This window comes from Sesamum indicum, linkage group LG5 (assembly GCF_000512975.1).
Source record: "Sesamum indicum cultivar Zhongzhi No. 13 linkage group LG5, S_indicum_v1.0, whole genome shotgun sequence".
NCBI classification, from domain to species: domain Eukaryota; kingdom Viridiplantae; phylum Streptophyta; class Magnoliopsida; order Lamiales; family Pedaliaceae; genus Sesamum; species Sesamum indicum.
In genome coordinates this window covers 4,392,394-4,418,391 of record NC_026149.1, presented here as the reverse complement: position 1 = coordinate 4,418,391, position 25,998 = coordinate 4,392,394, and the positions used below count along the sequence as shown (strand labels likewise).

Sequence of the window (25,998 nt, the reverse complement as noted above, 5' to 3'; positions counted from 1 at the left end):
TTCTTGAATCTTCTTTTGTATGGTTGAATGAGTCAAAACATTGTCTCTTTAGCAATTCCGGTTATGTTATCTTTCTTGTCTTAGTTCAACAAACCTTATTGAGCTGAATTATCCTTGGGTAAAGCCTTGGACTTGCTGCCACTGTTTTATGGTTAACATGGTGAAATATTTCTAACCCATTCGTAGAAGCAAGTACATTTGACAAGTCTTTTATATTTCAGGATCTGGCTCGTCCTATCTGTATGGTTTCTTTGATCAAGAATGGAAGGAAGGGATGACGCGAGAAGAAGCTGAGGTTTGTATATTACGTATCAATGTCAATTAAGTTACACAATTCAGCTTTCATCAGAGTTTCCTAACACGATGATATACATATGCACATTATACTGGGTGATAGAGCAGTTTTGTAGACCCGCCTGTTTCTCTTTTCTTCTTCCTTCGTGGGAAGGGATGTGAAATACATTGTCAAAAGTTGGGTCCTGCATTATTATCGGAACAGGAGCGAACACCCTCCACTGTTGGTTTTCTGCATTATGATCAAGCTATATGAACATAAGACATTGCTTAATTTTGTGTTTACTTTGATGTTTCTCCAGCAATTAGTTGTGAAGGCAGTCTCTCTTGCCATTGCTCGGGATGGTGCCAGTGGTGGTGTTGTTCGGACAGTGACTGTGAGTTGCTTCTCATTATGAACTACTTCTTGTATTAGTGATCCAACCCCGTCTTAAATTGGGAACTAATCATAGCATGCTTATGAATATCATATCCTTACCTTCAGTATTTTGTTACCAAGATTTTCACCAACTCTATGTCAAGGTTGTAACATACAGTTAATTCATATACTAGCCAATATCATGAGAAGTAATTAATTGGCTCAAACCATCCAATGGTATTGGTGCAGCAGTTAAGGCAAATTCTGTACCTAGTCTTGCATAAACCTGATTGTTGTGAATCCTCGTTTTCAGATCAACAAAGATGGCGTTACTAGAAAGTTCTATCCCGGGGACACCCTCCCTCTGTGGCATGAAGAAATGGAACCCCAGAATTCACTGTTGGATACTTTATCAGCTGCAAGTCCTGAACCAATGGTCAGTTAAATGGATACTTTAAGCTCCCCACTCTCTTTTTCTCCCAATGACCTACATGTTTTTAGCTTTCGTTTTCCTAACAAGAAAAATTAATCTCCTTTCTTGAATCTTCTTTTGTATGGTTGAATGAGTCAAAACATTGTCTCTTTAGCAATTCCGGTTATGTTATCTTTCTTGTCTTAGCTCTTCTTTTCGAGGACTTTCTATTCTAAATACTCTTCCATGTAAATTTTTTATAGCAAAACTAATCCTCATCTAAACTTGTCTTTTCTGTAATTTGTTTCTTTAAGCATTCCCCCCTTTTCCATGGCGATTGATAGCTCAAGCTACCGTTTGGAGCCCTTCTTTATATAGATAGGCTTTTTTCTTGATGATGATGTGTTCCATGGAGGAAAGTAATGTGGTTGTGGTATTGAGCTCACCTTGAAGATTTTGGACAAATAAGAATTTAAGATAGTGTAAGATATAGGTTAATTATTTTTTGTTTCTAGTTAAGTTATTTTTTGGCTCAATATATTCAAATTTTGTTGTTAATTGGATTTTGGCTGAAAATTCCATTGTACATTTCATCTCAGTCGAAGCAAAATCCAATTAGTATCTTATATTGAGCCAAAAATTTAGCATGGATTTAGATGCCCAAAAACCTTTTCCATGGATTTTTACTTGTCCAAGACGTCTTCAAGGATACCGCAAATATAATGCATTTTCTCCGTTGGAACACCATCACTCCGAGAAGCCCAATTTATATTACAAGTCTTCGAATGAGTAGATCGAGCTATTTGTCCTTGATCAGATATACCATCTTTCTTTGTGGTTTATAGAGATGGCTATGTATGGACCTTATAATGCATACCTTCTACTATTTCTCAATTTGGTATGTGTACTTCTTGTTGTTCCGCTATGCTGTGCTGCTTCTTTTAAATGGTAATACAGGTTAGGGTGCCGATCTCAATGCTGAGCAGCTGCGATTGTTTGCGTAAGTTACATATGCGGTACTACGTTTGTTTCTTGCACATTTTTCTGTGATCTTCGTTTTGTCCTCTTCCTTTTTGTTGTTTCCTGCTTGAGGTGGTAGAATAGGTCATGCATAGATTCCACCTTGTAATGAGTAGAGGTTTTCAAAACAGTTGTGCACACTGTTGGGCACAAGGTGAGGGCGTGGAGCTGTGTGCACGGGGTATGGCTCAAACTGGTCGTTCCTTGGTTGGGAGAGCTCTAATGGCCACGCTTTGATCAGACGTTTTCGTTGCTGATCCCCTTTTCCTTTTCTTGGTTGGGAGATACACATCCTTCGCTGATCTAATCACATTCAGTAAGTTGCTTCTTTTGTTTTGTGATCGTGCTTTGAACATTTGAAAAGTTTGATGGAGTTCTTGACTCATGTGTATCTTGTCAGTTTTGTCAACAACCTGTGAGCATGCATGATGGCGTGCTTTGCAGTCCCAGCAAAGGCCAAGGTACAAGTATTGTGACGCCTCAATCTCTTCCATCTATTTCACTCTTTTTCTTGTTGTCAAAATCTCCTTTACTTTCTCCAGGACAAGGACACTAGAAGCTCTAATGCTAAAGCCGCTGCCGATGATATTATTTATGACGGAAATTTGTCATTTCTCTCCTCGAGAAAAAGTGACAGCAAAAAGGAAAGACAATTGACTCTACTTATCAAATTTGGAATGCAGCACTGGGTATGTGGAGACCCCATAGATACACATCGATATCAGTACCTTTAGTAAGTTAGTTCTTTTAATTTGTGATTTACTACACGTGCATTTGAGAAGTCTGTTGTAAATTGCTTACCCCAATACCATTTACTTCCATCTTTTAGAAGGCTAAATTGTTTTTTTACTTCCAGGGATGTGTTGCTGGTTAATGACATGCATGATGGCGTGCTTTGCAGTCCCGGCAAGGGCCAACGTACAAGTATTGTGACGTCTCAATCTCTTCCATCTATTTCACTCTTTTTCTTTGTTGTCAAAATCTCCTTTACTTTCTTCGGGACAAGGACACTAGAAGCTCTAATGCTAAAGCCGCTGCTGATGATATGATTTATGACGGAAATTTGTCGTTTCTCTCCTCGAGAAAAAGTGATAGCAAAAAGGAAAGACAATTGATCCGAAGGCGCCTGCAGTTGATGCTGTACAACATCATGTACCGCATGATGTTTGATGCAAAATTTGAGTCGCAGAACGATCCGTTGTTCATTGAGGCCACCAAATTCAACGAACAGAGCCGGTTGGCGCAGAGCTTTGACTACAACTATGGAGACTTCATACTGTTGCTGAGGCCTTTGTTGAAAGGGTACCTGAAAAAGTGCAGGGATTTGCAGAGCAAAAGAGTTGCATTTTTTAACAGTTATTATGTTGAGAAGAGAAGGTAACATTTGAAATAAGTATGTACTTTGACCTAGTTATCTGCTTCTGACATCAACATTTTATACAGGAAAGTAATGGCTGAAAATGGACAGAAACGCAAGTTAAGCTGTGCAATTGATCATATCATAGATGCTCAAATTGAAGGTGAAATCAGTGAAGAGAATGTCCGGTATATAGTGGAGAACATCAATGTAGCAGCAATAGAAACTACTCTATGGTCTATGGAATGGGCTATTGCTGAGCTAGCCAATCATCCAGCCATCCAGTGCAAGATCCGGGACGAAATCTCAACTGTGCTTAATGGGCAGAGAGTGACAGAATCCAACCTGCATCAACTCCCATACCTACAGGCCACAGTGAAAGAGACACTGAGGCTTCACACTCCAATTCCTTTGTTGGTTCCACATATGAATCTTGAAGAAGCTAAGTTAGGAGGATATACTATACCTAAAGAATCAAAGGTCGTGGTGAACGCCTGGTGGCTAGCGAACAATCCAGCATGGTGGAAGAACCCCAACGAATTCCGACCAGAGCGGGTCATGGAGGAGGAGAGCAGCGCAGAGGCGCTGGCGGAAAAGTCGACTTCCGGTTCTTGCAGTTTGGCATGGGGCGGAGGAGCTGCCCCGGAATCATTCTTGCATTACCAATTCTCGGCCTGGTGATTGTGAAGATGGTCTCAAATTTCGAAATCCAGGCTCCTCCAGAAGTGGACAAGGTTGATGTGAGTCAAAAGGGAGGGCAGTTCAGTTTGCACATTGCAAAACATTCTCTACCGTTGTGTTCAAGCCCATCAAAGCATAAAGACCGTCCTTGTCGTAATGTACAGTGGCACAATATCCCAATGAAGTCCAAGGACTCGATCTATTTTCTCTGGATATCTTTTCAGTATCTGGGGTTGCCAAATATAATGTATGAACCAAATTTGTAGTCTTCATACTTACCGTTTTATCTTGTCAATCTGGGATTGTATCATAATGGTCAATCTTATTCTGCATGCATCGGTGAGCAAAGTAACCTGTTCCAGTATTGAACTGTATATTCCACTTGAAATTACTACAGATTTTATTCAACTTTGATTGATTATCCTCTGGCTGTTAACTTCTTTTGCTTTTGTTGTAGTACAGTTGATGCATGAATTCAGCAACTTAAAGCTTGAACCCCCTTCAATGTGTTATTGAGCAGTACACACCGTGCGATGATTAGATTCAACTCTAAAACATAAAGCAATAAACTGTCTTAAACACAACTTATTTGTCGATAATATTTGTAAGGTTAGTTACACTTAAACCCCTTTTGGAAATATGAAATTAAACTTTCTTCCAAGAAACATTTAAAATTACACGTACACCTCTTCTGAAAATTTATTGTTTATACCTAACCCTTTTTCTTTAGGGTTTAGACAAAAAATGTTGAAGTTAACAAAAAATTTACATAAATTTCCAACTTTACCTTTATTGAACATTCTCATGTAATAATCTTGTACTTATAAATGAAAAATGCAATGATGTTAACCTCTATGTATACAATATGTATTACATTTATCCATTTTAAAATACACAAATATACATGGGAATGTTAAATGAGGACCAAAATTAAGAAATTATGTAACTTCTTTCGTAATGTCAACATTTTTATTCCAATACCCTAACGAAGGAGTTTACGTGTAAATGAAGTATTCCCGAAGGAGGCGTAGGTATAATTTCAAAACTTATTTGAGAAGGAATGTAATTCGCATTCTCAAGAGGATCTACTTGTAATCTACCCTATTTGTAATTAAGCATTAAGATCAGGTTGTTGTCTCCCTCATCCAAACTTCCTTATTATTTTCATCACAAGCGTTGGCAAAATTTATGAAATTACAGACACTTGCAAGATGAGTTGGCTTAAGACAAGTCATAACTAAGAAGACAACACCTGGAGAAACAAATGGGTATTAAAAAAACTTAATGAAGTAACGTTTTCTCTTTCATCTCATTTTGTATTCACTAGACTACAGTAACGATGAATTCTAGATTTGGAAAACCCAAGAAAAAGAAAATATTTATATGGGCACAAATAGAGAAGAACTCACCTATCAAAATGTAAACCTATAATGGCAAACAACAATATCAGCTGATCAGACGAGCAACATCTGAGCCACTGCAAGTGGTTTTATCACTGGCAGCAAAGCGTGTGCAACTTTTCACAACTTTAAAGATACAATGAGTTCGCAAACATTATCCCACGACGAAGGCTTTCACTGGCTGCTGCAAACTTGTTCTCCAAATCAACTTCACCGACCGCATGGCCAGCAGCTTTCAACTGGAAAGCCAGAATACAACGATCAATAAACTAGAGCAGGATTCTACCAGCACAAATTGCGGCTAATTCATTTCCTATTGATATGAGAAACATAGTATTCCTAAGTACTCAAGCCACTATTTTCATAAATTTGGACCTATATTAAAACAGAAGTGATTGCATAAACCCATTCTATCCTAATAATAGTAGAAACTAAAAAAAACTACTTAAGGATAAATTTGTTGCATCAGTTCTTCACATAATTGAGAGGATACAGGTATTCGTGTGAAAATGCACTAAATTAATAACGTCGACTCAGTTCACCTTGTCCTAACTTATTGAATAAGTAGCAAGAAGTTTACCTGGTTTAAAAATTCATCAAGCCTTCTTGCTAGCCGTATGATGCTACCTTCAAAAATATCGGTCATTTGGATAACTTCTGCAAAGGATGAACCCTGTGAAAGCAAATGAAAAAGATGCATGAATTACCAGTAAAATCTCAGGAAAATGTTTAACTGCATTTCAGTGAAATTAGACTAAATCTAACAACCTAACTAGAGTCAATATATGAGATGGCCCAACAATAAAAAATATCAGAATCTCATTTGGGCTCGTCTTTTAAGTTAAAAATGTTTGACGAGATGTTTTAATTACAATGACAATATAATTTTCCCTGTGGAGTACAATATGGGTACATGGAACAATTGCAGGTTTTCAAGACAGTGGGACATAAGCAGCAATGATCTGTTAAGATCAGACCAAGAATGACATGACAAGAAAGGTGATCCAACATATGCTTAATAAGGATTATCAAATATCACTAGCAGAAACATTATATGGACAAATGCAGCAGCTGCTGCTAAGTTTTGACTTGACAAAGAACATTGTGCATATCCAACATTAGAAGGATGCAAGTGATAATTGCAAAAGTACTCATGCCGAACATGGTAAATTTACTGGGTTATAGATCATGGTATCATTTGCAGTTTGGCATGTCATGTCCAGAGACAAGCAAGACAAGAAATTCAATGAACTGACCTTTGACCAACAATAAATCACATCCATCAGATATGGTCTAATTGAAGCTTCGACATATTCATCCACATTTACCTCAAGTTTACACTCCCGCTGTATCTGCAAGAAATAATATCAAGTTGTCATTCACTTTGTTTGCAGAATACATTTTCTCTTTGGGTACAAGCCAGAAAAGGCCATAAGAAAGAAAGAAGATATCAGATCAAGCTAAAAACCTCTGCTATTCTTTTGGCACTCTCTCGAAGTTGTTGCAACGGCTTAGCAAGTTCAGCTCTTAACTGTATTTGTTCAGTAGATCTGTCTCCAGGAATGAAACAACTTGCCAGAGCTGCAACCTGATGGTGATCAAGATCATTGAAGGTACCTGCCCAAACAGTTATTTGGAACCCAGGGAGAGTGTTAGATCATATATTGTTCGAAAAGGAGGCCTAAACATTAATATAATGTAAAACAGCAACCCAGGATCTCATACAAAGAGCCCAAATGTGCATGAACACACTCAACATGATAAGCTTAAGTGTTCAGGTCATGCAGGCTTCCTAAGGTTCAGTAAGCATGCATATTGAAGAGTTTAAGCTGCATAAGATTATGATTCCCAAGTTAATTAACTATTACACCAAGGTGGGTATAGAGTAAAATAATATTTTATAATGTTAGCAAACAAGACATATCAGTAGAATGCAACCAATCCTGCAACAAAAGTCTTTTAGTGGGTTGATAAACATACGCACGAAACAGATGACAAAAGAAACAACAGTATCTACTCACGTTTCTAAGCAGATAATTACAGCAGAGGAAGAACAAGTGCTGCCCAACACACATATTAAAGGAAATAAGTAGAACTTTGTTTTGAGATATTGTTAACAGAAGCTCACCATTGAACATTAATTCAGTGACAAGGAGCTCATCTCCAGTATCTATCAGGCAGGCTGCACGTCCCTTTAATTGAACAACACCATCACCATCAATATGCCCCAACCTTCTGAGAACCCGTGATCGATTTTTAAGTTCATCACGGAATTTTTGAAGCTAAAAACAACCGACGAATTATCAATGTGATTAGCACCACAAACCATATGTTATTAAGTTTACATGAAACATTGCATACATAGGAGACAACAATCTATCTAGAGCCAGAGATCTGAAGACAAAACAGAAAGTGAAGATGCATAGGCTCATGCAAACAACACAGACTTGAAAACAATGCACAAAGAGAGATAAAAAGAAGCAAGAACCAACTGTAATTTATAAGCTCAAGGTACAGAAAAGTGGTGTCATTCAGGAAGCCGACGCATATCCAGGGGAGACAAGTACCTGAGAATCACGCATTTTCGACTTTAGCTGTTGGATTTCATGATTCACTTCTGCTTTTCTCTGAAAACTTCTAATCTGATGATCATCTTGAGACTGCACAGAATAAATGCAAGTGAAAAAAATTAAGAACACCTAGAAAGAAATCTTGATTAGCACATTTCCAATGAATGCCTTTAAATCCTCGCTCATAGTTGACGTGCAGGAAAAACAGCAGACCAGAACAAACGTTATAGAAGAGAAAAAATTATATCTTTTTGACAAACCTTATGCAGCGGATGAGAAACCAATTTGTGTTCAAGTTCCTCGGTTTTGTTAGCCAACTCAACAAACTCTGGATCTTCAATTCCCATATCCTGATTAAGAAAAGACATGTTTTTAATACAAAACTCTTGTCTTAGCCTACAGAAGGGCCAGTTTTTCAAGGATATTGGAAAAATAATAGCTTTTTGTGCTACCAAGAAAAAAGGCCTTAAGACAATGTACATGGAAATAAACAAAAATGTCACATTTCACTGACATAAGAATAAAGGATTCAAGAAATTCATCTCTCAAACATGATAAAATGGACCAGGGGGCGGGCAGCCATTACATAATACATACATAGTGATGTGGTATGATGAAGCAAAATAACAATCAGAGGATTGCTGCTTCACATTGACTTGTCACATCTTTCACTCCTAACTGCCAAGTTTCAGTTCCTGCAGTTAGTGTCTCATGACACTTCACCATGTTGTCACTCTTAAAACTTTACTCTTATGAATAACAAAACTCTAATAATTGATGAATTTCTCCATTTTTTGGCCCATAAGTACAAACACATACAAGCTGGATCCACACACCAACTTTGAAATTAGTTTTACTGTTGCAATGATTAAAAAATAAAAACTACTAACAATAAGGCCTATAAGTCTTGTTGCAAATTCAGTATTAGAGAGTAAAAAGTGTAGAATGTAGTTTAGGGAATTAGAGGGGTTGTTCTTCCCATTACAAATAATGGTCTTCAGTGAATTCATGATGCAGAATTGTGCTAATTAAGTACCAGTCTGAAGACTAACAATTGCACACCTTAACAGGATTAAGCTTTGGTAGGCCTTGCGGATAGCGTTTCTCAAGCTCTTGCACAGCAAGCAGAATACTTTGCCGAGCTTCTGTTGGCCGTAAGTCAGAAGGAATAGATAATCTGAGCTTGCTAAGTGCAGAAATTAGAGGCAACTGAACAGGAACCTGGGATGTTGAATCCAAAAAAAAGGAAAACTTCTCAATGGTATCTCCTTTATCACTATGTGAACTGCAGTACGGGGCACTCCAAACTAGATTTTCTGACATTTTTATTTTCCCCATTGAAATTATTTACTTACCACATGCATTTCTCCCTTTTCTCCTGGATGAGGGGGACATGGTTTTGGTCGAGAACCATTTTCACTTGAGCCAAGAGAACAGTGAAGCAGGGTGTCCACAATATAACTGCTACCACGTGAAGAGGCAAGAGCAGCAGGCAAAGAACCTGATGCAGCTGAGGGTATTTTCACCACATTAACTACAACTCCCCAGCCCCAGTCTGTTCCGCCCTCCCTTACCTTAACCTGAAATTTCAAGGAGAAGCTTAGAGAGAGAACGAGATAGAACAAAGAAAATTACCGAAAGAGTAGAGCAGAAATGAGAAGGTGCAAGTGTAAATCATCCAAAAAAAGGTTTTGATCTTATCAAATACCAGAAACCATACACGTATAGCAAATAAGAGAAATGCCAATAAAAACCAACTAAGATCAAGTAAAGGCGAGCCAAATAATTGAAGGCAGTGAAAAAATTGCATAACCTCTTATGACCACTATTACAAATTGCAGAATAAAGTTAAACTCTTACCAGAGGGAAAAGGACAAAAGGAAGTAAATAAAATTAGCAATACCAAAATACAATAAATAGAAACAGAGGTGTAACGAAATAGCAAGAACACAGTATGTATACTAGCCTACAAAGTCAATGTAGAGAAACACCAATCTTGCACATACCAGCCTACCAGGTACAAGAAAAGAGAGAACTCTTTCAGGCCTTGTCATTTCTGACATCATTTGCTTTTCATGTTGCGCTATTTCAAGCTTTAGTTTATCATATTCAGCAACCTCGGCCTACCAATGGAAGAAACAAGAGAACTTCATACACTTATTCAAATATAATACCACTCCAAGTATAAAACTGAGATCTACCTCCCCGGAAGCATCAAGCACTGCAGCTTCCTCTTCAAGCTGTGAGACCTTTTTCCCAATGTCGGGTAAAGCCTAAAGAAGCAAAAGTGGTACACTATTACTTGTGGTAAATAATTTATAATTGTAAATAGAATAGAGTTTATTGGTAAAACCTTCTCATACTGAAATTGATGAAAGGAGTTCCTGATAACATGCTCAGCATTGAATTGTCCCTCAGCACGGCTCATTAAATTCAGAATTGAATAGTAGCTTAATCTGAAAGTACTGACCAATGGAGCTGGTTTGCCCAAAACCATGTCCTTAAGGGTATTCATCTCCATCTGACATTGAAAAGGAACAGATATACGTCAGATGACAAGATTTGTTAAACCATTAATATAACACCATGTATTCAGATTTCAGAACTATTAATATAACACCAGTCAATGTATTCAAAAGAGTTATACTTTCTGCAGACTGGAGGTGGATTATTGCAGATTTTTGTATAGATAAAAGACAATTGTCAGTCGAGAAAGATGAAAGAAAACATGCTCTAGAAATCTAAGTCCGCAAACATCAGGAACAGTCTTCTTCAGTTACAGCTGAGTCATATGTTGCTCTTCCTCCATCGTATTATTTCAACAAAACTTACCTTTCGAAACACTCCAGACTATTATTACAGAGAATATTTGTCCCTTCATTGGTCAAAAGCAAGCTTGCTCTTGTATGTTCTTGATAAAGTGACAGTTGTTTAGACGGACATAACTCATATTCTTACAAGAATCATATGATGCTTGATAACTGAAACACATAATCTAGTCAAAATTACTGCAGAAATTTGACTCATTGTTTGGTCTTCACAAAGTTCGGAGTTCTAGGCTTTAGCAGCCCTTCCACCATGTTATACCTTCTGCTCTGTATTAAGAGGCAGTTATTGGATACTGTAACCCATGATAAGGATGATCTTACAACCTTCAGCAACTTCATCAAACAAAAGCACAGATTCCTAAGAAGTACAAGTCACAATCAAATGGCTACTGAGAATAAGATGCAACCCCTTATGTATACATCTCTAACAAGGAATTATCATCTCTGGGATTAAAATTTTCTCCTGAGACAAACAGAGATAGCAAGGACCTTACCTTTTCATCAATCATTATAATGCATATACCCCGTGCATCTTTACCACGACGTCCAGCTCTACCACTCATCTGCAGCGTGACCATACATGTCAACAGTCTCATAATAAAGCAGAAAAATACACAAGTCTTTTCCTGAAAATAACTACTTACCTGTATATACTCACCAGATCCAATATATCGGTGACTATCACCATCCCATTTTTTCACACTTGTGAAAACGACAGTTTTTGCAGGCATGTTCAACCCCATGGCAAACTGTCACATATGAAAGTTAAAACTTAAAAGCTGCATAAACATTTTTTTCCTTGAACACTAAAGGCGGCTCTTTTCCGTTTTGGAGGAGGGCGAAGGTCTAAATACAAAAGTAGAGTAGCATTCAATCTCGAACATGAATGGCCAAATATTGTGAAAATATTGTAAAGTCTTGAACAATAGCATACTTCCCTTTCCAAAGGGGGGTGGTGGAGACACACTTCATTAAATTCTAATATCAACTCAACAAATTACTTGAAAATTATAGTACCGTTTCTGTGGCAAAGAGAGCCTTAACGAGACCTTCTTGAAAGAGAAGCTCCACAAGTTCTTTGATAATAGGAAGCAAGCCAGAATGGTGAACAGCGATGCCTCGCTGAAGCAAGGGCAACATTAATTCAATGGCAGGCAAGTGTCTATCCTCATCATTCAAACACAGGATTGCATTTTTAAATACTTGCTCCACAACATCCTTCTCCTCTTCAGTATTAAAATCAAGCTTGGACATCGACATTGCATGTTGTTCACATTCTCTTCTGCTAAAACTAAAGATTATGACTGGTTGGAATTTTCGCTCCATTATCATCTGGAAATCAGCAAGGTTGGACATGAGTACTGTGAAAAACCATGCATAGAAACAAACAAGGGTGAAGGGAAAAAAAAGGAGAATGAGCCAAAGTTGGATTGACCTTATATTCTGCTTGCTTACTCAAGGGAATATAGGTAGCTTAGCACTGGAAACCTAGTGGAAAGTGCAAAGATTGATATCGGATACCTCACCTTGACAATCTTGTATATATCAGAACCACCAGAAGCAGCTCCACCTTTCGCAATTCTGCCACTTGCCTTGGCGTTCCCACTTTTGTTCCCTTGAGCAAGATTTTGTTTTGTGAAAGTGTCCTGAAGCTTCAAATAGTTGTCCTCTTTAAACTGCTCATTCTCATCAACTACAAGATACAATCCAGAGCCACCCATTGGGAACACATAATGTTGAAGGGGTGTGGGCCTAAAATCTGTATAGACCACATGACATGGCTGTTTATGTAAATTGCATATCCATTCAGCAAATTCAGTTGCATTTGACATGGTTGCTGAAAGAAATACCATCTTAATGGCTGGGGGCAAGAAAATAATACTTTCTTCCCAAACGACACCCCTTTCGCGATCCTTCATGTAGTGTATCTCATCAAATATGACCCAAGCTACTTCCTTCAACACCTCAGAACCCCTGTAAAGCATTCCTCTGAGAATCTCAGTAGTCATCACCAAGCAACTTGCATTAGGTGAAATTGTAACATCACCAGTCATCAAGCCAACGTCTGAAAACTCTTGGCTTAATTCTCTATACTTCTGATTGCTTAAAGCCTTTAATGGAGAAGTATATATCACCCTCTGTTTGTCTCTGAAGGCCATGGCAATTGCATACTCAGCCACAGCAGTTTTACCTGCTGAAGTGTGTGCCGAAACTAAAATTGACTCATTTCTTTCCAAACAAGCCACAGAAACCTCCTGAAAAGGATCAAGCTTAAATGGATAGGTTTTTGCTCTTTCCCCGTTATAAATGGGATCTGAAAGGGTGCCATGAATTGATTCATCCTTGTTTGAAGCATATCCGGTCGGAACCGCCACCTCATGCACACATGTACGTGCTATGTTTTGCCTCTTACGGACAGATTCTTCTACAGTAATTCCCGACTTCGCCTCTGAATTCACTTCCGTTTGCTTCCTTTTCAGGGATGTAGGAGACTCGTCCATCGTCGGCTTCCTTAAAGTTCTATCCTCGGCCACTGTACGCAGATCCTAATAGTTTCCAATATTGGTTTTGCCAGTAACCAAACAGTTCCTTTATTTCCTGAACTTGCAAGCTTGCTTTTCCCAGTAACCAAACAGCTCTCTTCTGTGTGCAGGCATCAATACCTTGGTTGTTAGTGAGACAGACAGACAGAAAAGAGACAGATTCACTTAGAAACTACTAATAAATGCATAAAGCATATATAATACACAAATAAACGCAGAAGTTGAATTAAAGTAAACGCACTGCAAATGTAAAACCATAACATCCAGATTAACCACACCTAGTTCAACGGGTGAGCTTGAGAGCAAACGCTAAGAAAACAATTTTTCACGACAAAGGACACGTGAAAACTTCAAACTTCCGACTTTTCAGCTACTTGAGCAAATTGAGAAAGCAAAAAGTACACCCTAATTTCAGCTTGGTGAAAACAGAGCAAAACCGTAACTTGAGCTTAACACAGCAAATTTTAGGATTCCCAGAAGAACACCATGCATTTAATTACAGGCATATGTATCAAGTGCTTAATCGAATTCGAAAGTGGGAAAGATTACCAGGACAATGGCGTGCTATCCGGTGGTTTGGAATACAAATTTTAAACCCTAATTTTGCCCCAATTTCGAAATTTGCTCAGTTTTCAAGCGGCACATATAGCTTGGGCTTGGGCTTTTGGGAACTATTCAAATATAAGGGCCTAAATTTGGATCTTAACCCGAATACAATCCGAATCCTATTATATAGGATTAAATAAATAATTTTATATCTTAAAAATTTTAAATTGTATGTATTGATTCGAAAAAAACAAAAGAGAAAAATTTACAAAAAGTTGTCCTGATATTTACTGTAATATAATACGAATTAAATTATATTAGGGAGTAAAGTAATAAAAATAAAAAATAAACCTTGAGGACCATAATGATATTTGCCCTTATTCAAATAAGACAAAAAGAACTTATTGCTCATGAATTTAAAATTATTAACTCCAAAACCTCTATTTCAATCCAAGAAAATTAAAAAGTTCTTGTTTGGAGAAAATTTACAGTATTTCTCTTCCTTGTTATTTTTATATGTGTGTATTTTCCTTATTGAATTTTTTATTACAAATCCTGAGGATGATTGGTATATATAATGAAATTAAATGGGAATTATATTATTTTTGGAGTGGAACAAGGATGGAAATGAATAATATTTTAATAGCATTTCTATTAATGGTTTTCGCAAAAAATTAGAAGGTAATGAAATTAATATAATTAGTCAATTTTATTTATATGATTGATTATTAGAAAGGAAGATATTAGTAATGAAATGAAATAAATTTTATGCCAAATTTATTGATTTGGTAAATGTTTCGAAAAAAGTACGTAATCATATTTTGTTGAATATGTTGAGTCAACCAAAATTACTTATAGAAAGTTATAAGCATTTTGTAAAACATCTCAAATGTTATTACAAAAAAAAATAAAAAATTGCCATTTACTTAAGATAATTTATTGTTTAATAAAACATGAATCGTATTTTTTGTAAAAATAAAAATATATTTGATGCCTCTAAAAATACAAATTAAGACCCACAAAATCAAGAGTGGACAAGTGGGAGGACAAGGAAGAGTAGGCTCACCAAGTTGTTGGCTTGGCTCGAAGGCTTCGACACCAATGAAGGCCAAGCCAAATCCGACGAACCTCCATGTCTCGCCTTGGTGGTAGTTGCTTGTGTCCATGTTAACACGAGGGGCCACGTGTCCTAAGCCACCTCAGTCAAGGTTTCAGTCGTTATCAGCTAGGTAATCCAAGTTCTGAGAAGACTTGGTTGGAGAACCTAACTGCTTTATTGGAGACTCGAGAGATCTTATTCTAGTGCGATGAGCTTATTCTTAAAGAACACCACTTATCACTGGGGATAGCTCCATTCGTGGAATATGACTCTTTTTGTATATATATATATATATATATATATATAGATCAAAATTTGTGGACTTGTTCTATTGGATATATATATATATATATATATAGATCAAAATTTGTGGACTTGTTCTATTGGAAGGATAACATATACTGTATACTACAAAAAGCCTTTTCACTCATAAACGACAGTTATGATACTATAACACCAATTTTATTGTTATACTGATAATATCCCTAAGTTGATTTTCTTTTTTTTCTTTGTTGCTTTCTTTCTTTTTCTTTCTTTTTTATTTTAAAAATATAATGTATATTTTGTTTCGTAATATCTATATCATATATAAAAAGAAAAATTCCATTTTTGCTCACAAATAGCGGTTACTTACACTGAAACACCAATTTCTTAAATTACCAAAAATATCCATATGTATTTCCAACCACTTCTACTAATATGATACTTTTACTCACAAACGACAATTTGTAAAACAACGATTCCAAATTTTTTTGTGTTGATAATATTGCTAAATTATTTTATTTTATTTATTTTTTAAAATATGATATGTTGGTTTATATATTTTATTCTTATTTATAATATATTTAAAATATAAACCATTATTTATTATATACACAAAGGGACGACGTGTCATTATGCCTAGTCTTATAAAAAAAAAGTCATTTCCAATATGTTAGGAATAGCTAATTCCATATTTAGGAGAATAAGTATTTCTAAACCTAAAATCATACACTATACGTAGAGGAATGGACTTGAAAATGTCTATTCAATTCTCAATCTATTTCTAAATACCAATCACCCCTATGGAATATTTGCAAAAAGTTAAAAATAAATACTTATTATTGAGAAGAGTATTTGTTCTCAACTTACCTTTTTAACTATTTAAATTAAGTTGATTTACACTAAAAGTTATAAGCATTTTCCTACTAAATTCTGCAGTTCAATTGTAAATTGTAAAATCTTTTTTTAAATAAAACAAATTACCAACTTTCCTCAAAACACAAAACTAATATTTTATTTTCTATTTTAAATTTTATTGCATTTTTTGTTCCACTTAACATTACACATCACATGTAAAAAGGTTACATTATTTATTTTATTTAAAAAAAATTCTATGTATAGTCTGTATATATAAAAAATGGAACTAATATCGGCCCACCAATAAGAAAAAAGACATAGTGTTCGGAGAAGCTTATATATAAGCTTTTTAAAAAGATGTAAGAAAGCTTATAAAACGGTATAAGTGGTTCATAATTTTTTTTTTAAAAGAAATTATAATCTTTAAAAATAAAATATGAAGAGCTCATAAGCTCTTTAAAAAAAAACTATTTGTCATTATTAATATTATTTTATCCAAACACTTAACTAACGATATTTTTAAAATAAAAACTATGTTTTTTATAAAATATATGTATTTATAAGATATTTTAAATAAATTTAGGCAAACCCCGAATTATTCCAAGCATTCCCACCCTAATCTAAAGGCGAAGCGCATACTTCTGATGCAGAAAAGTTTCCACAATCCATGCAATGAAATAGTGGACATTGTCTCCCTCCCCCTCAAACTTGTTACCATTTGTCAAAACTTTCAGCCCTCCCACAGCACAAACACTATTATTGGCTCTCCTCATTCTCTCCATGTTCACAACTCTTGATTTCATCTTCCCTCATTCTTTGCTCTCAAAGAGGCATTCTCATTTCTAGTTGTCCCTCCGAAGGGCGCGCACATGTGTGTGCGCGCACCACCACCACCGCTGCTGTCGTCGTCGTCGTCCTGCTTTGCCACCTCGATGGCTAGAAAACGTGTTATTCTCTCGACACGCTCCAGCTCCAACATCGTCATGCTGCTCATCATTGTCGTCTTCCTTCATTTCGTGGTCTCGTTGGGCGAGGGGGAGGGCGACGCTGATGGTCTCCTCAAGTTCAAGGAGTCCCTCAAGAACGCTGACAAGTTGTCCAATTGGGACAAGGCCAAGGGCCCGTGCGATGGCGACATTGAGATTTGGACGGGAGTCTTGTGCGAGAAAGGCGACGTTTGGGGGCTGAAGCTCGAGAACCTCGGTTTGAGTGGGACAATCGATGTCGACGCCCTCACGAAGATGCAGAATTTGAGAACCATAAGCGTAATGAATAATGAATTTGAGGGGACTTTGCCAAACATAGCGAAATTGGGAGCGCTGAAAACCGTTTATTTCTCTAACAACAAGTTCTCCGGGGAGATCCCTGCCACCACTTTTAGTGGGATGTCATCGTTGAAGAAACTTCATCTGGATAACAACCAATTTTCGGGTCCGATTCCAGGCGTGTTGGCTGAATTGCCTAAGCTCATGGAGCTGAACCTGCAAAACAATCAGTTTGAAGGTCCAATCCCAAATTTTCAACTTGACAGGTTGAAAGTATTCAATTTCTCCAGCAACAAACTCTCCGGGGAGATCCCTCCTAGCCTCAGCAATGCCAATGGTTCCCTATTTTCTGGTCAGTTTTCTTTCGTTTCTGCAATTAAGTTTCAGTTTCTCATGATGTAATGTTCGTTGGGTTGCATGGATCACAATTACCCGATCATCAGGGCATGTATAGACCTGAATTTGTACACAAATCACAAGGTAACTGCACCGCACTTGTTATATAATTAATTCAACTTCATCCAAATTCGCTGGGTTAGAATTTCGCCCCACTTGATTAGTTTTGCTATGAAATCATCCAAACCTTGATTACGAGATATATTTTTAGGCTTAGGGACATACATGGTTATGGTTTGTATTATCCTGATATTGAAAGTGCAAAATCATAAGACGATGAATTGTTATTTTTCCCAGGCAACGAAGGACTATGCGGGGCGCCGCTGCAACCATGCGCCATTACGCAAAGAGGGAGTACTAGAGGCCCCCCTGTGGCCATAATAGCCGGTGTGGCAGTAGGAGTGGTGGTAGTCTTGGTTGCAATTGTAATTGTCATGATCTCACTCCGCAAGAAGAATTCCCCGGAGCCAGGTCAGGCGGCAGCGGCCGCTGGCGGTGCAGGGGCCCAAGCCCAGAATAAAGACGTTACTGCCAGGAACTTAGACAAAATGGAAGAAGGCCGTGCCACTCCAGCGCCATCAGCGTCCCCAGATCATAATGGCAAGCAGAACGTGAAGCTCACTTTCCTGAGGGAAGGCGGCGAACAATTCGACCTGCCAGACTTGCTCAAGGCGTCGGCAGAGGTCCTGGGCAGCGGCATTTTCGGGTCGACTTACAAAGCCGGTCTGCCTAGCGGCAAGATGATGGTTGTTAAGAGATTCAAGCACATGAACGGTATCAGCAAGGAAGAGTTCAATGAGCATATGAGAAGGCTAGGCAGGCTGAGCCACCAGAACGTGCTTCCCGTGGTAGCTTTTTACTACAGGAAGGAGGAGAAGCTCCTGGTTGCTGACTTCGCCGATAATCTCAGCCTCGCCACTCAGCTTCATGGTAAAATTCTTTGCACCAAACCAAATATTAAGTTCGAAAAATTTCTTACTCAAGCCAAGTTTAGCCGAACAAAATCAATTACACAATAACACCGAGTGTTTTACACTTTAACATATAATTGGTTCACATATAACTAAAACCGATTTGGGTCAAGAATTTCCCGTTGCAAACATGTCAGTGGTTAATTTCACGCTGTATATATATCATGAACACAGGCAAGCGATCCCGAAAGCGTCCGGCGCTGGACTGGCCGACCCGCCTGAACATCGTGAAAGGAATAGCCAAAGGCCTGCAATACCTCTACAACGAGCTCCCGAGCCTGACAGCACCCCACGGCCACCTGAAATCGTCGAACGTTCTCCTCGACAGGTCATTGAAGCCCTTCCTCACCGACTACGCATTAATCCCAATCGTAAACCAGGCATACGCACAGGAAAACATGATCTCCTACAAGTCGCCGGAGTTCAAGGAGACCCGCAAGATCAACAAGAAAACCGACATCTGGAGCTTCGGAGTTCTGATCCTTGAAATCCTAACAGGGAGGTTTCCTGCACTCCAGCAGAGCAGCGGCACCGACGCCGACCTGGTGGCGTGGGTGGAGGCGGCACTCAAGAAAGAGGGCGGCCCGGTGTTCGACGCAGACATGACGGGGACGAACAACGCCCAAGGCGAAATGATGAAGCTGCTGAACATAGGATTGAATTGCTGCCAGGCGGACACGGAGATGAGGCCGGAGATCAAAGAGGTTGTGGAGAAGATTGATGAGATTAAGGAGAAGGATGTTGACGATGATTTCTACTCATCGTACACGAGCGAAGGTGACATGCGGTCTTCAAGAGGATTATCTGATGATTTCAAGACAATTAACGTATAGACGTTAATAGATAGTTTTAATTTTTAATTCAGCTAAATTAATTAGCTTTTGGATATGTATAGGATTTCTGTCTTGTATGATTTTCTTTCTAATTTCTTTCTTCTTTTTTTTTTTGGTTTTGCTTTTTTTCTTGTTCTTGATTAATTGGGTAATCAGATCATTAATCTGGTGATTGACTGCTAATTAATGAATTCCTATGCATTATTATAATGTACGAAAGGGACAGTAGGAATTATGAAAAGGACAGGAGATTCATTCATCATGGGATGAATCTCTCTACAATTTTCGTAGGATTCATTAAATATATATGTTTTTTTTTTCTTTTTTTTGTGTGTGTAAGTTGATGTGGATCTTTGTATAAAGTTTGTCGAATTGAATCTTTACTTTATACATTCTAAATATTTTGTTTGATTATATAAATAATAACTTTTATACATATAATATGTATATAAATTGAAATGTTATTATGCAAGTAAAAGGTTGTTGGTTTTGGTAACTACTATTTGAGAATTTTTCGTCTAGATTTCCACAAGTCTCAGAGAAGGAACATTCGAAAAATGCATTAATATTTTGACTCTCAAATTTGTAAACGATGATCGAAATAATAATTAAATTGAAAAGGTGTAATAAAGCGTAGTAATTCAGTGCCAGGATGTTTTAAACAAAAATATTGGGGAGAGTATTACATTTTACTAGAGGAGGAGAAGCCTTTTTGTAGCCCTTGTCTCCTATCGGTTGAGAGAATCCGATCCCTTAAGACTCAAGTAGGAAGTTATTAGGACTATAAATTCCTGTTATCATGGGGGTTTTCGTTGTCTGTGTATTAGAAATTTTAGCCGTTGGAAACTTATATCTTGACTAGATAGAATCTCTTCCTTGAATAAGGTCACTTGTCTTTTGGGGAAGACGGTTACGTGGGTCAACCACCTTCCCGAAATCTTCGACCTTCCCTCGTGCAAGGGGGTAATTCTTCTTCCGAGTTGTTTGGCTGAAGCTCGATCACATGTTGTTTGGAATTCTTTCTAAGACTGACTTGACCGCCAACCTGCCACACAAGTGGTCGTAATGGGCCCTCATGGGCCTCTTCACTTATTGGATCCCCTGGAGGGATATTTCTATTTTAATTAACATTAACACACTATGTCTATGATAATTATATCAATTATTTTATTTTAAATTTTTTATACATATATCACTATATTTTATATATTAAATAAAATAAAATATATTAATAAAATTTATAATAGAAAATCTTATCATAATTCAATTGGTAGAGGATAACTCATTAGTTATTAAGGCTTCTCTTGGTTCAATTTCATTGAAGAGAAACGGAAATTGATACAGATGAGTGAAAATTACTTTATATGGGGGAAGAATGATATTTTTTTTTCCCTTTAACTGGTCTAACATGATTGAAAAATAAATAAATTTTAATTATTTTTCTTGTTTGATACAAGAAAAAAAATTTAATATTTATAATTTTTGCCAATTTTAAGTCTTTATTTCTTTATATTTATTTTTTGGTAAAAAATAAATTAATACTAGAACCAAAGTTAAATTATTAGAAAATTTAAAAATTGAACTTGAAAAGTTACCAATAAAAATACTCATCCAATGAGAACAAGAACGGAATATTTTATCTGGAGAAGGAAAAGAAAGGAAAAAAGAAGGAATGTTGTCTCTCTCTCTCTCTCTCTATATATATATATAATATATATACTATTATAAAAAAAGTATTTTATCATATTAATTTTTAAGTATCCATATTTATCCTTTAATGTATTTCTTATTCCTTAATTTTTTTTATAAGATTAGTAATTTTAGTATTTTCTAATAATTTTATAATTACTTTTTTCTCTTAACTACCCACTAATCCACGTTTCTTTCTCACTTACTTCTCCACGTTTATTTCAATTTATAATTATAATTTATTTTTTTCACTATTTTCTTTTTCTTTTTTTCATCACTCATACCATGATTCTTTTTTATATAATGCGGGACTACGTGTGGTGACATCTAGTAGTAAATAAAAATAATGACATTGTTTTGTCTCTTCAGCCTAATATTTCCACTCTTTTTGCCCAATTTTAAACAAAAATAAAATTGAACTCCAAAGTTGTTTTATGGTGGATGGCTAATATTACTTCCTCATTTACTTTTTGTAACCAAACATAAAATTCATTTCAGACATTTGTTTTATAAGTCTATTCATATGTTTATTTTGTATTCTAATCAAACGAGGTCTACTAGAGATATTCTAATTCAATTTGAGTTCGGCTAAATTTGAATCAATTACATAATAAATAAAATGTATTTATTGGGTAATTGATGTATACTAAATGACGAATCATATAACAATTATTTTACACTTGATTAATTTGCTAGAGTAAGAATTATGCACTCTAACATCTACTTTCTCCGGTGTCTATCCCAATCGGCTGTTTTGGTGTTTCCTTTATTTTCATTTTATTACAGAAAGTATGTTAATTTTGCAAAGAACACATTTTTACTTGAAGTTGGATGTAACCGAAACATGAGACGAAATACAAAAGTACTAGAGTCAAAATTGTGCTCGTGTAATAGATCCAAGTCGGGGGCAGACAAAGATTGTGCGGTCCTGTTGCCAATTTGCAGCCATTTTCTCAATCATCCTATTCAACTTCATGTAGAAATTCAAGCTTCATTTCCAAACACTGAGAATTGTAGAGACCAGGCCAGAACAGCAATATATATAGATGCTTCATAACAATGATCTGTATGTTACAACGGAGACACTTCACTGCAAAGGGCATATCAAGCATATTCCAGCCAAATCATGTTGTAGCCGTGTTAAAGCTCGAAACACGGATGAAGATTGAGATCAAACTCCAAATGCAATTCATTGTCCTCTTACAGCATATTCAGATTGAACAGACAAATTGTACGTTCTCATGTTTAAATGCTTCCAGCAGTCGTGGCTTACGTCTAGCAATACAGATTAAACCAGTAGTTGAAAGTGTGCCGTCAGTGGCTTCCATGCGTTGCGGTAGGGAGTGGTTGAAGAGCAGCTAGAGGGTTTACTTGGTATGAGAACGCAAGCTGCCACAAGTCGAGCAGAGCTTTTTTCACAGAGAGAGCTTTCTGCACGAGAACCCTGTGACAGGAGAAGAAGTAATTAGGTGGTAACATACTAACAACTTTTAAGTAACCAGTTCTAGGTGAAGTTATCACCAGCTTTCATTGATACTACACTGTTTTAAAATGTAAATCAATCATTTCAGAATTCTTCAAAACTTCTCACGAACCATGAGGCCATAACTTGCTTTTGGTGTATGAATGTCCCAGATTTTCATGAATAACTTGACAGAAGTCCAAAATAGAAGAACATCAATTAGTAGCGCCTGCTGGATACAAGTAAATAAATGCAGATACTTCCTCAACCAGGCAACAGAGAATTTGAATCGCTTCTGAAGTTCCTAAGACGTTCAGAAAAAAGTACTACCAAATAGTCTTTTATCAAATCAAATAACATGGATAGGATGTTTTCCACTGAAAACCATCATCTCTAGGTTAGGGTCAGACCTGGACCCCAACAGTTAGTAGATCTCAAGAAACATTCAAGTTGAAGGGGAAATAGGCCCTGGACTCCAACGGACACCAAAGTTTAAGAGAAATAGTAACATAGTTCCAAGATTGATTAAGAATATGCACAGTCCAAATTTTACCATCCACATGGTTACAACAACGTACTGGCACCAACATGGAATGTTTCTTTTCATCAAATGAAAGACATTGACATCAATGTCTATTAAAGAGTAGGTTTATTATTTAAAGTATTGCTTGTATTAATGTAATTCTTAGTTTAAACAGTTTGAAAATAAATTGATCTTACCGAAGACACAAAAGCACTGTTTGACACAAAAGCTGCTACAGGGGTGTTTGCAATAGCTTTTGGGAATAACTTGGCGAGAAAGTTGTGAGTTAAGCATTGGTAAAAGTTGGGGAATGCTTGAAAGTTAGAATGTTTGGAAAAACAAACTAATATTTACAATTTTACCAGTAAGTTGTTGGTAGGAGAGTTGCCTATAGCTTTTTGGCTTAAATCAACTTAAGTTACGCGGTCCAAAAGCAGAAGTTGTAAAACAAAAACACTCCTCTCATCTTATTTTAAGTAACAAGTACTTATTTTCGGTATTTGCAAACATACCCTATATCGTCTAGAAGACTATTAAATCATAGAAGTGAGAAAAGGGAATTTTGGAACTCGAGGAGCACATTCATTCATACTCCAATAGAAGGAAAGAAAAGCACATTTTCTAGAAGATTGTAGAGCTAACTGTGTCAGCCCTTTAGATATTTGGAACTAAAGGAACATGCCTGATTAAATCTTATACTCATTAATTGCTTTTCCATGGATCAGTAGTACTCTTACCTCTTCAAAACAGCATGCTTTTTCCTGGTGAAATAATACATAAGCAACAGCAGAGTTGCCAGCAGCATTTTCCCACTTGGTACAACTAGTCGAGTGTCGCCTAACTTCAAAGTGATGTTAGGAAACCACCAGAAACGTGGAACTCTTTGTCGAGACAATTTCAGGATTTCTTCTTTTGCTGTATTCCCTCCACAGGAAACATATTCAGATTCAATATCTTCATAATGTCCCTTGTATCCGTCAGGCAGCTGAGAAGACGTAGAAGTTTGAGATGAACTGGTGACTAAAGATGAATTCATCGACCGTAATCGCCTCAAAAGCTCCTGAGAAACCAACCAGAAGAAATTACATAATGAAAAATCAGAGTTCTCAAAAGCTATTGTTCATGAGCAGCATCCACCATAAGTCAAATACTCAAAACGTTCATAAATAAGAAACAACCAAACAAATTGCATGATCAGCTAAATATAAGCCAAACATGCCAAATTCTCCAGAGACTCCATACCCTTAGTACATGTGATGGGCTAAAACAAAGTGCACATTCTACCATTCATTAAGAAATGCTTACATCTGCATTCTAAACTGGGGACAATTTTCACAAAAGCTTAAAAGTATTCTTAGTTTTAGCGAGGCTATGCATCTCGTCTTCTTGAATCCAATTTCAGAAATCATGACAGAAAAAAATTTTGGTCAACAGAACAAAGCTAGTGCATGATCCAAGAAACCACTAAACTAGTGCCATGGAAATTAGAAATAATAAAAGATATATCCTAACTTACCTGACGCTTTTCCATGGGCAGCATGGCTTTCTCCACCCAGGAGATAGCATGATCTGTGTCCTGTTTAGTCATAGCAAGAAGTGTAATCACGTAAAGCTCAACAACTTCTAAATACTCATCAACTCCGATAGAAAACCTAAAGCAAGATCCTTCTGGGTCAGATGCACTACCCTCCGCACTAAATACAGGATAATATCTGTTATCCACAAATCTCCAGTTTTTCAGGAATTCCTCAAGAGAGCCTTGAACAGTAGTTGATGGGCTCTCCGACATTTGAAAGCACACCCTGAAGAGCAAAAAGAACAGTTAAACCATTAACATCACAACATTCAACTTTTGGGTGTGTGGCACAACAGAAATATTCACCACCATCAAACTTCTTGCAGGGAACGAAGAAACTATAATTGGGGTTACTCAATCATGTGAGAATATTTTACAGGGTGCGGCCATTCACTTTTAGATCAGAAAGTGTGGTCCTCAGGAGTCAGGAACCCCATTCGACTCCAGTATATAGCCTAGGTTCATGATCATTAACTACTTTACTCTAAAGCCATGCCAAACTCGTGATCATTCCCATATGGAGAATGAAACGAATTATGTTTGTTCATAATAAGGACTTAAAGGCAACTAGGACATTCTTATACTTGCTTTTTTTTTTCTTTTTCCTAATATGTGCTCTGAGTTTCAACCTTCAACACCACAAATATGGCGAAACGCTAATGTCAGTGCATATACTATATATTTCAAGCAACAGATTTCAACCTGATTTATAACAAAAATGCATTGGAAACATGAGTTGATTGACCTGGCATTTCTATATTACCAAAAAAGAAAGCATACAATGGCTATACGGTCGTTCTAAAATCAAACGTGGACAAGGAGATTTCGCCTACAAACTTCAGGAATGGATGGGAAAACAATATTGGGTCATCAAAGCAAAAATGTGTGATGTATGCAAGTTCATTGGATTAAAATCCATGTGAACCTGGATTTAGACTTGGTTGGCCCAACCACAAACTGATTGCCTCTGTATATATCATGTGGGAAAATGACATAATCCAGCAAGAAAACAAACTAAAAGGACTACCAAAGAAGAAAGGTACCCAGTGAGGAAAA

General features: G+C 36.9%; 5 protein-coding genes across 16 annotated transcripts in view; 3 read left to right on the top strand and 2 right to left on the bottom strand.

Annotated features, from left to right (window-relative positions):
• LOC105161995 (proteasome subunit beta type-9-like) overlaps positions 1–2,330 on the top strand; it is a 4,455-nt gene extending 2,125 nt beyond the window's left edge. For 6 of the 11 annotated variants that reach the window (XM_020693636.1, XM_020693639.1, XM_020693640.1 and 3 more), the window contains 4 exons: positions 597–671; positions 966–1,088; positions 2,022–2,080; positions 2,216–2,330. In XM_020693636.1, coding sequence (XP_020549295.1) covers positions 597–671; positions 966–1,088; positions 2,022–2,080; positions 2,216–2,321 — 363 coding nt within the window. In that variant the 3' untranslated portion in view covers positions 2,322–2,330. Of the gene's footprint in view, positions 1–221; positions 296–596; positions 672–965; positions 1,089–1,378; positions 2,084–2,215 lie in introns of those variants that run through there. The other 5 variants (XR_002287043.1, XR_002287042.1, XM_020693637.1 and 2 more) reach the window with 5 other exon arrangements.
• Positions 2,683–4,543, top strand: LOC110011256 (cytochrome P450 CYP73A100-like). Its single transcript, XM_020693634.1, is given in 5 exon segments — positions 2,683–2,817; positions 2,941–3,008; positions 3,091–3,461; positions 3,528–4,038; positions 4,041–4,543. Coding segments are annotated over 4 exon segments (1,296 nt in total). The 5' UTR covers positions 2,683–2,817; positions 2,941–2,942; the 3' UTR covers positions 4,389–4,543.
• On the bottom strand, positions 5,392–14,104 carry LOC105161994 (DExH-box ATP-dependent RNA helicase DExH10). 2 transcript variants are annotated; one of them, XM_011079894.2, is made up of 17 exons: positions 14,013–14,104; positions 12,447–13,583; positions 11,938–12,252; positions 11,565–11,669; positions 11,415–11,483; positions 10,446–10,613; positions 10,294–10,365; positions 10,099–10,215; positions 9,448–9,672; positions 9,155–9,313; positions 8,353–8,442; positions 8,090–8,182; positions 7,651–7,804; positions 6,991–7,139; positions 6,779–6,874; positions 6,103–6,195; positions 5,392–5,761 (listed from the first exon to the last, which is right to left on the bottom strand). In XM_011079894.2, exons 2-17 carry the CDS (start codon positions 13,419–13,421, stop codon positions 5,651–5,653), a joined length of 2,991 nt encoding a protein of 996 aa, XP_011078196.1. In that variant the 5' UTR covers positions 13,422–13,583; positions 14,013–14,104; the 3' UTR covers positions 5,392–5,650. The 2 variants fall into 2 exon arrangements, with proteins under 2 accessions (XP_011078196.1, XP_011078195.1); XM_011079893.2 differs by having other exon boundaries at positions 12,447–13,563; positions 14,013–14,093.
• LOC105161993 (pollen receptor-like kinase 4) lies at positions 16,927–20,056 on the top strand. The gene is made up of 3 exons (XM_011079892.2): positions 16,927–17,844; positions 18,186–18,818; positions 19,034–20,056. The coding sequence occupies exons 1-3, from the start codon at positions 17,097–17,099 to the stop codon at positions 19,690–19,692; spliced, it is 2,040 nt and encodes a 679-aa protein (XP_011078194.1). The 5' UTR covers positions 16,927–17,096; the 3' UTR covers positions 19,693–20,056.
• LOC105161992 (protein APEM9) overlaps positions 22,372–25,998 on the bottom strand; it is a gene marked incomplete in the record, with an annotated part of 4,327 nt that continues 700 nt past the window's right edge. The window contains 3 exon segments of the mRNA XM_011079890.2: positions 22,372–22,825; positions 24,104–24,426; positions 24,883–25,168. Of these exon segments, the coding sequence (XP_011078192.1) occupies positions 22,696–22,825; positions 24,104–24,426; positions 24,883–25,168 (739 nt within the window).

Coding starts and splice junctions, on each gene's coding strand:
- LOC105161994 (XM_011079894.2), bottom strand. CDS start 13,421: ATGGACGAGTCTCCTACATCCCTGAAAAGGAAGCAAACGGAAGTGAAT. Junction 10,614..11,414: donor TTATAATGATTGATGAAAAG/GTAAGGTCCTTG, acceptor TTTCAATGTCAG/ATGGAGATGAATACCCTTAA. Junction 9,314..9,447: donor AAAAGGGAGAAATGCATGTG/GTAAGTAAATAA, acceptor TCAACATCCCAG/GTTCCTGTTCAGTTGCCTCT.
- LOC105161993 (XM_011079892.2), top strand. CDS start 17,097: ATGTGTGTGCGCGCACCACCACCACCGCTGCTGTCGTCGTCGTCGTCC. Junction 17,845..18,185: donor CAATGGTTCCCTATTTTCTG/GTCAGTTTTCTT, acceptor TATTTTTCCCAG/GCAACGAAGGACTATGCGGG. Junction 18,819..19,033: donor CCTCGCCACTCAGCTTCATG/GTAAAATTCTTT, acceptor TCATGAACACAG/GCAAGCGATCCCGAAAGCGT.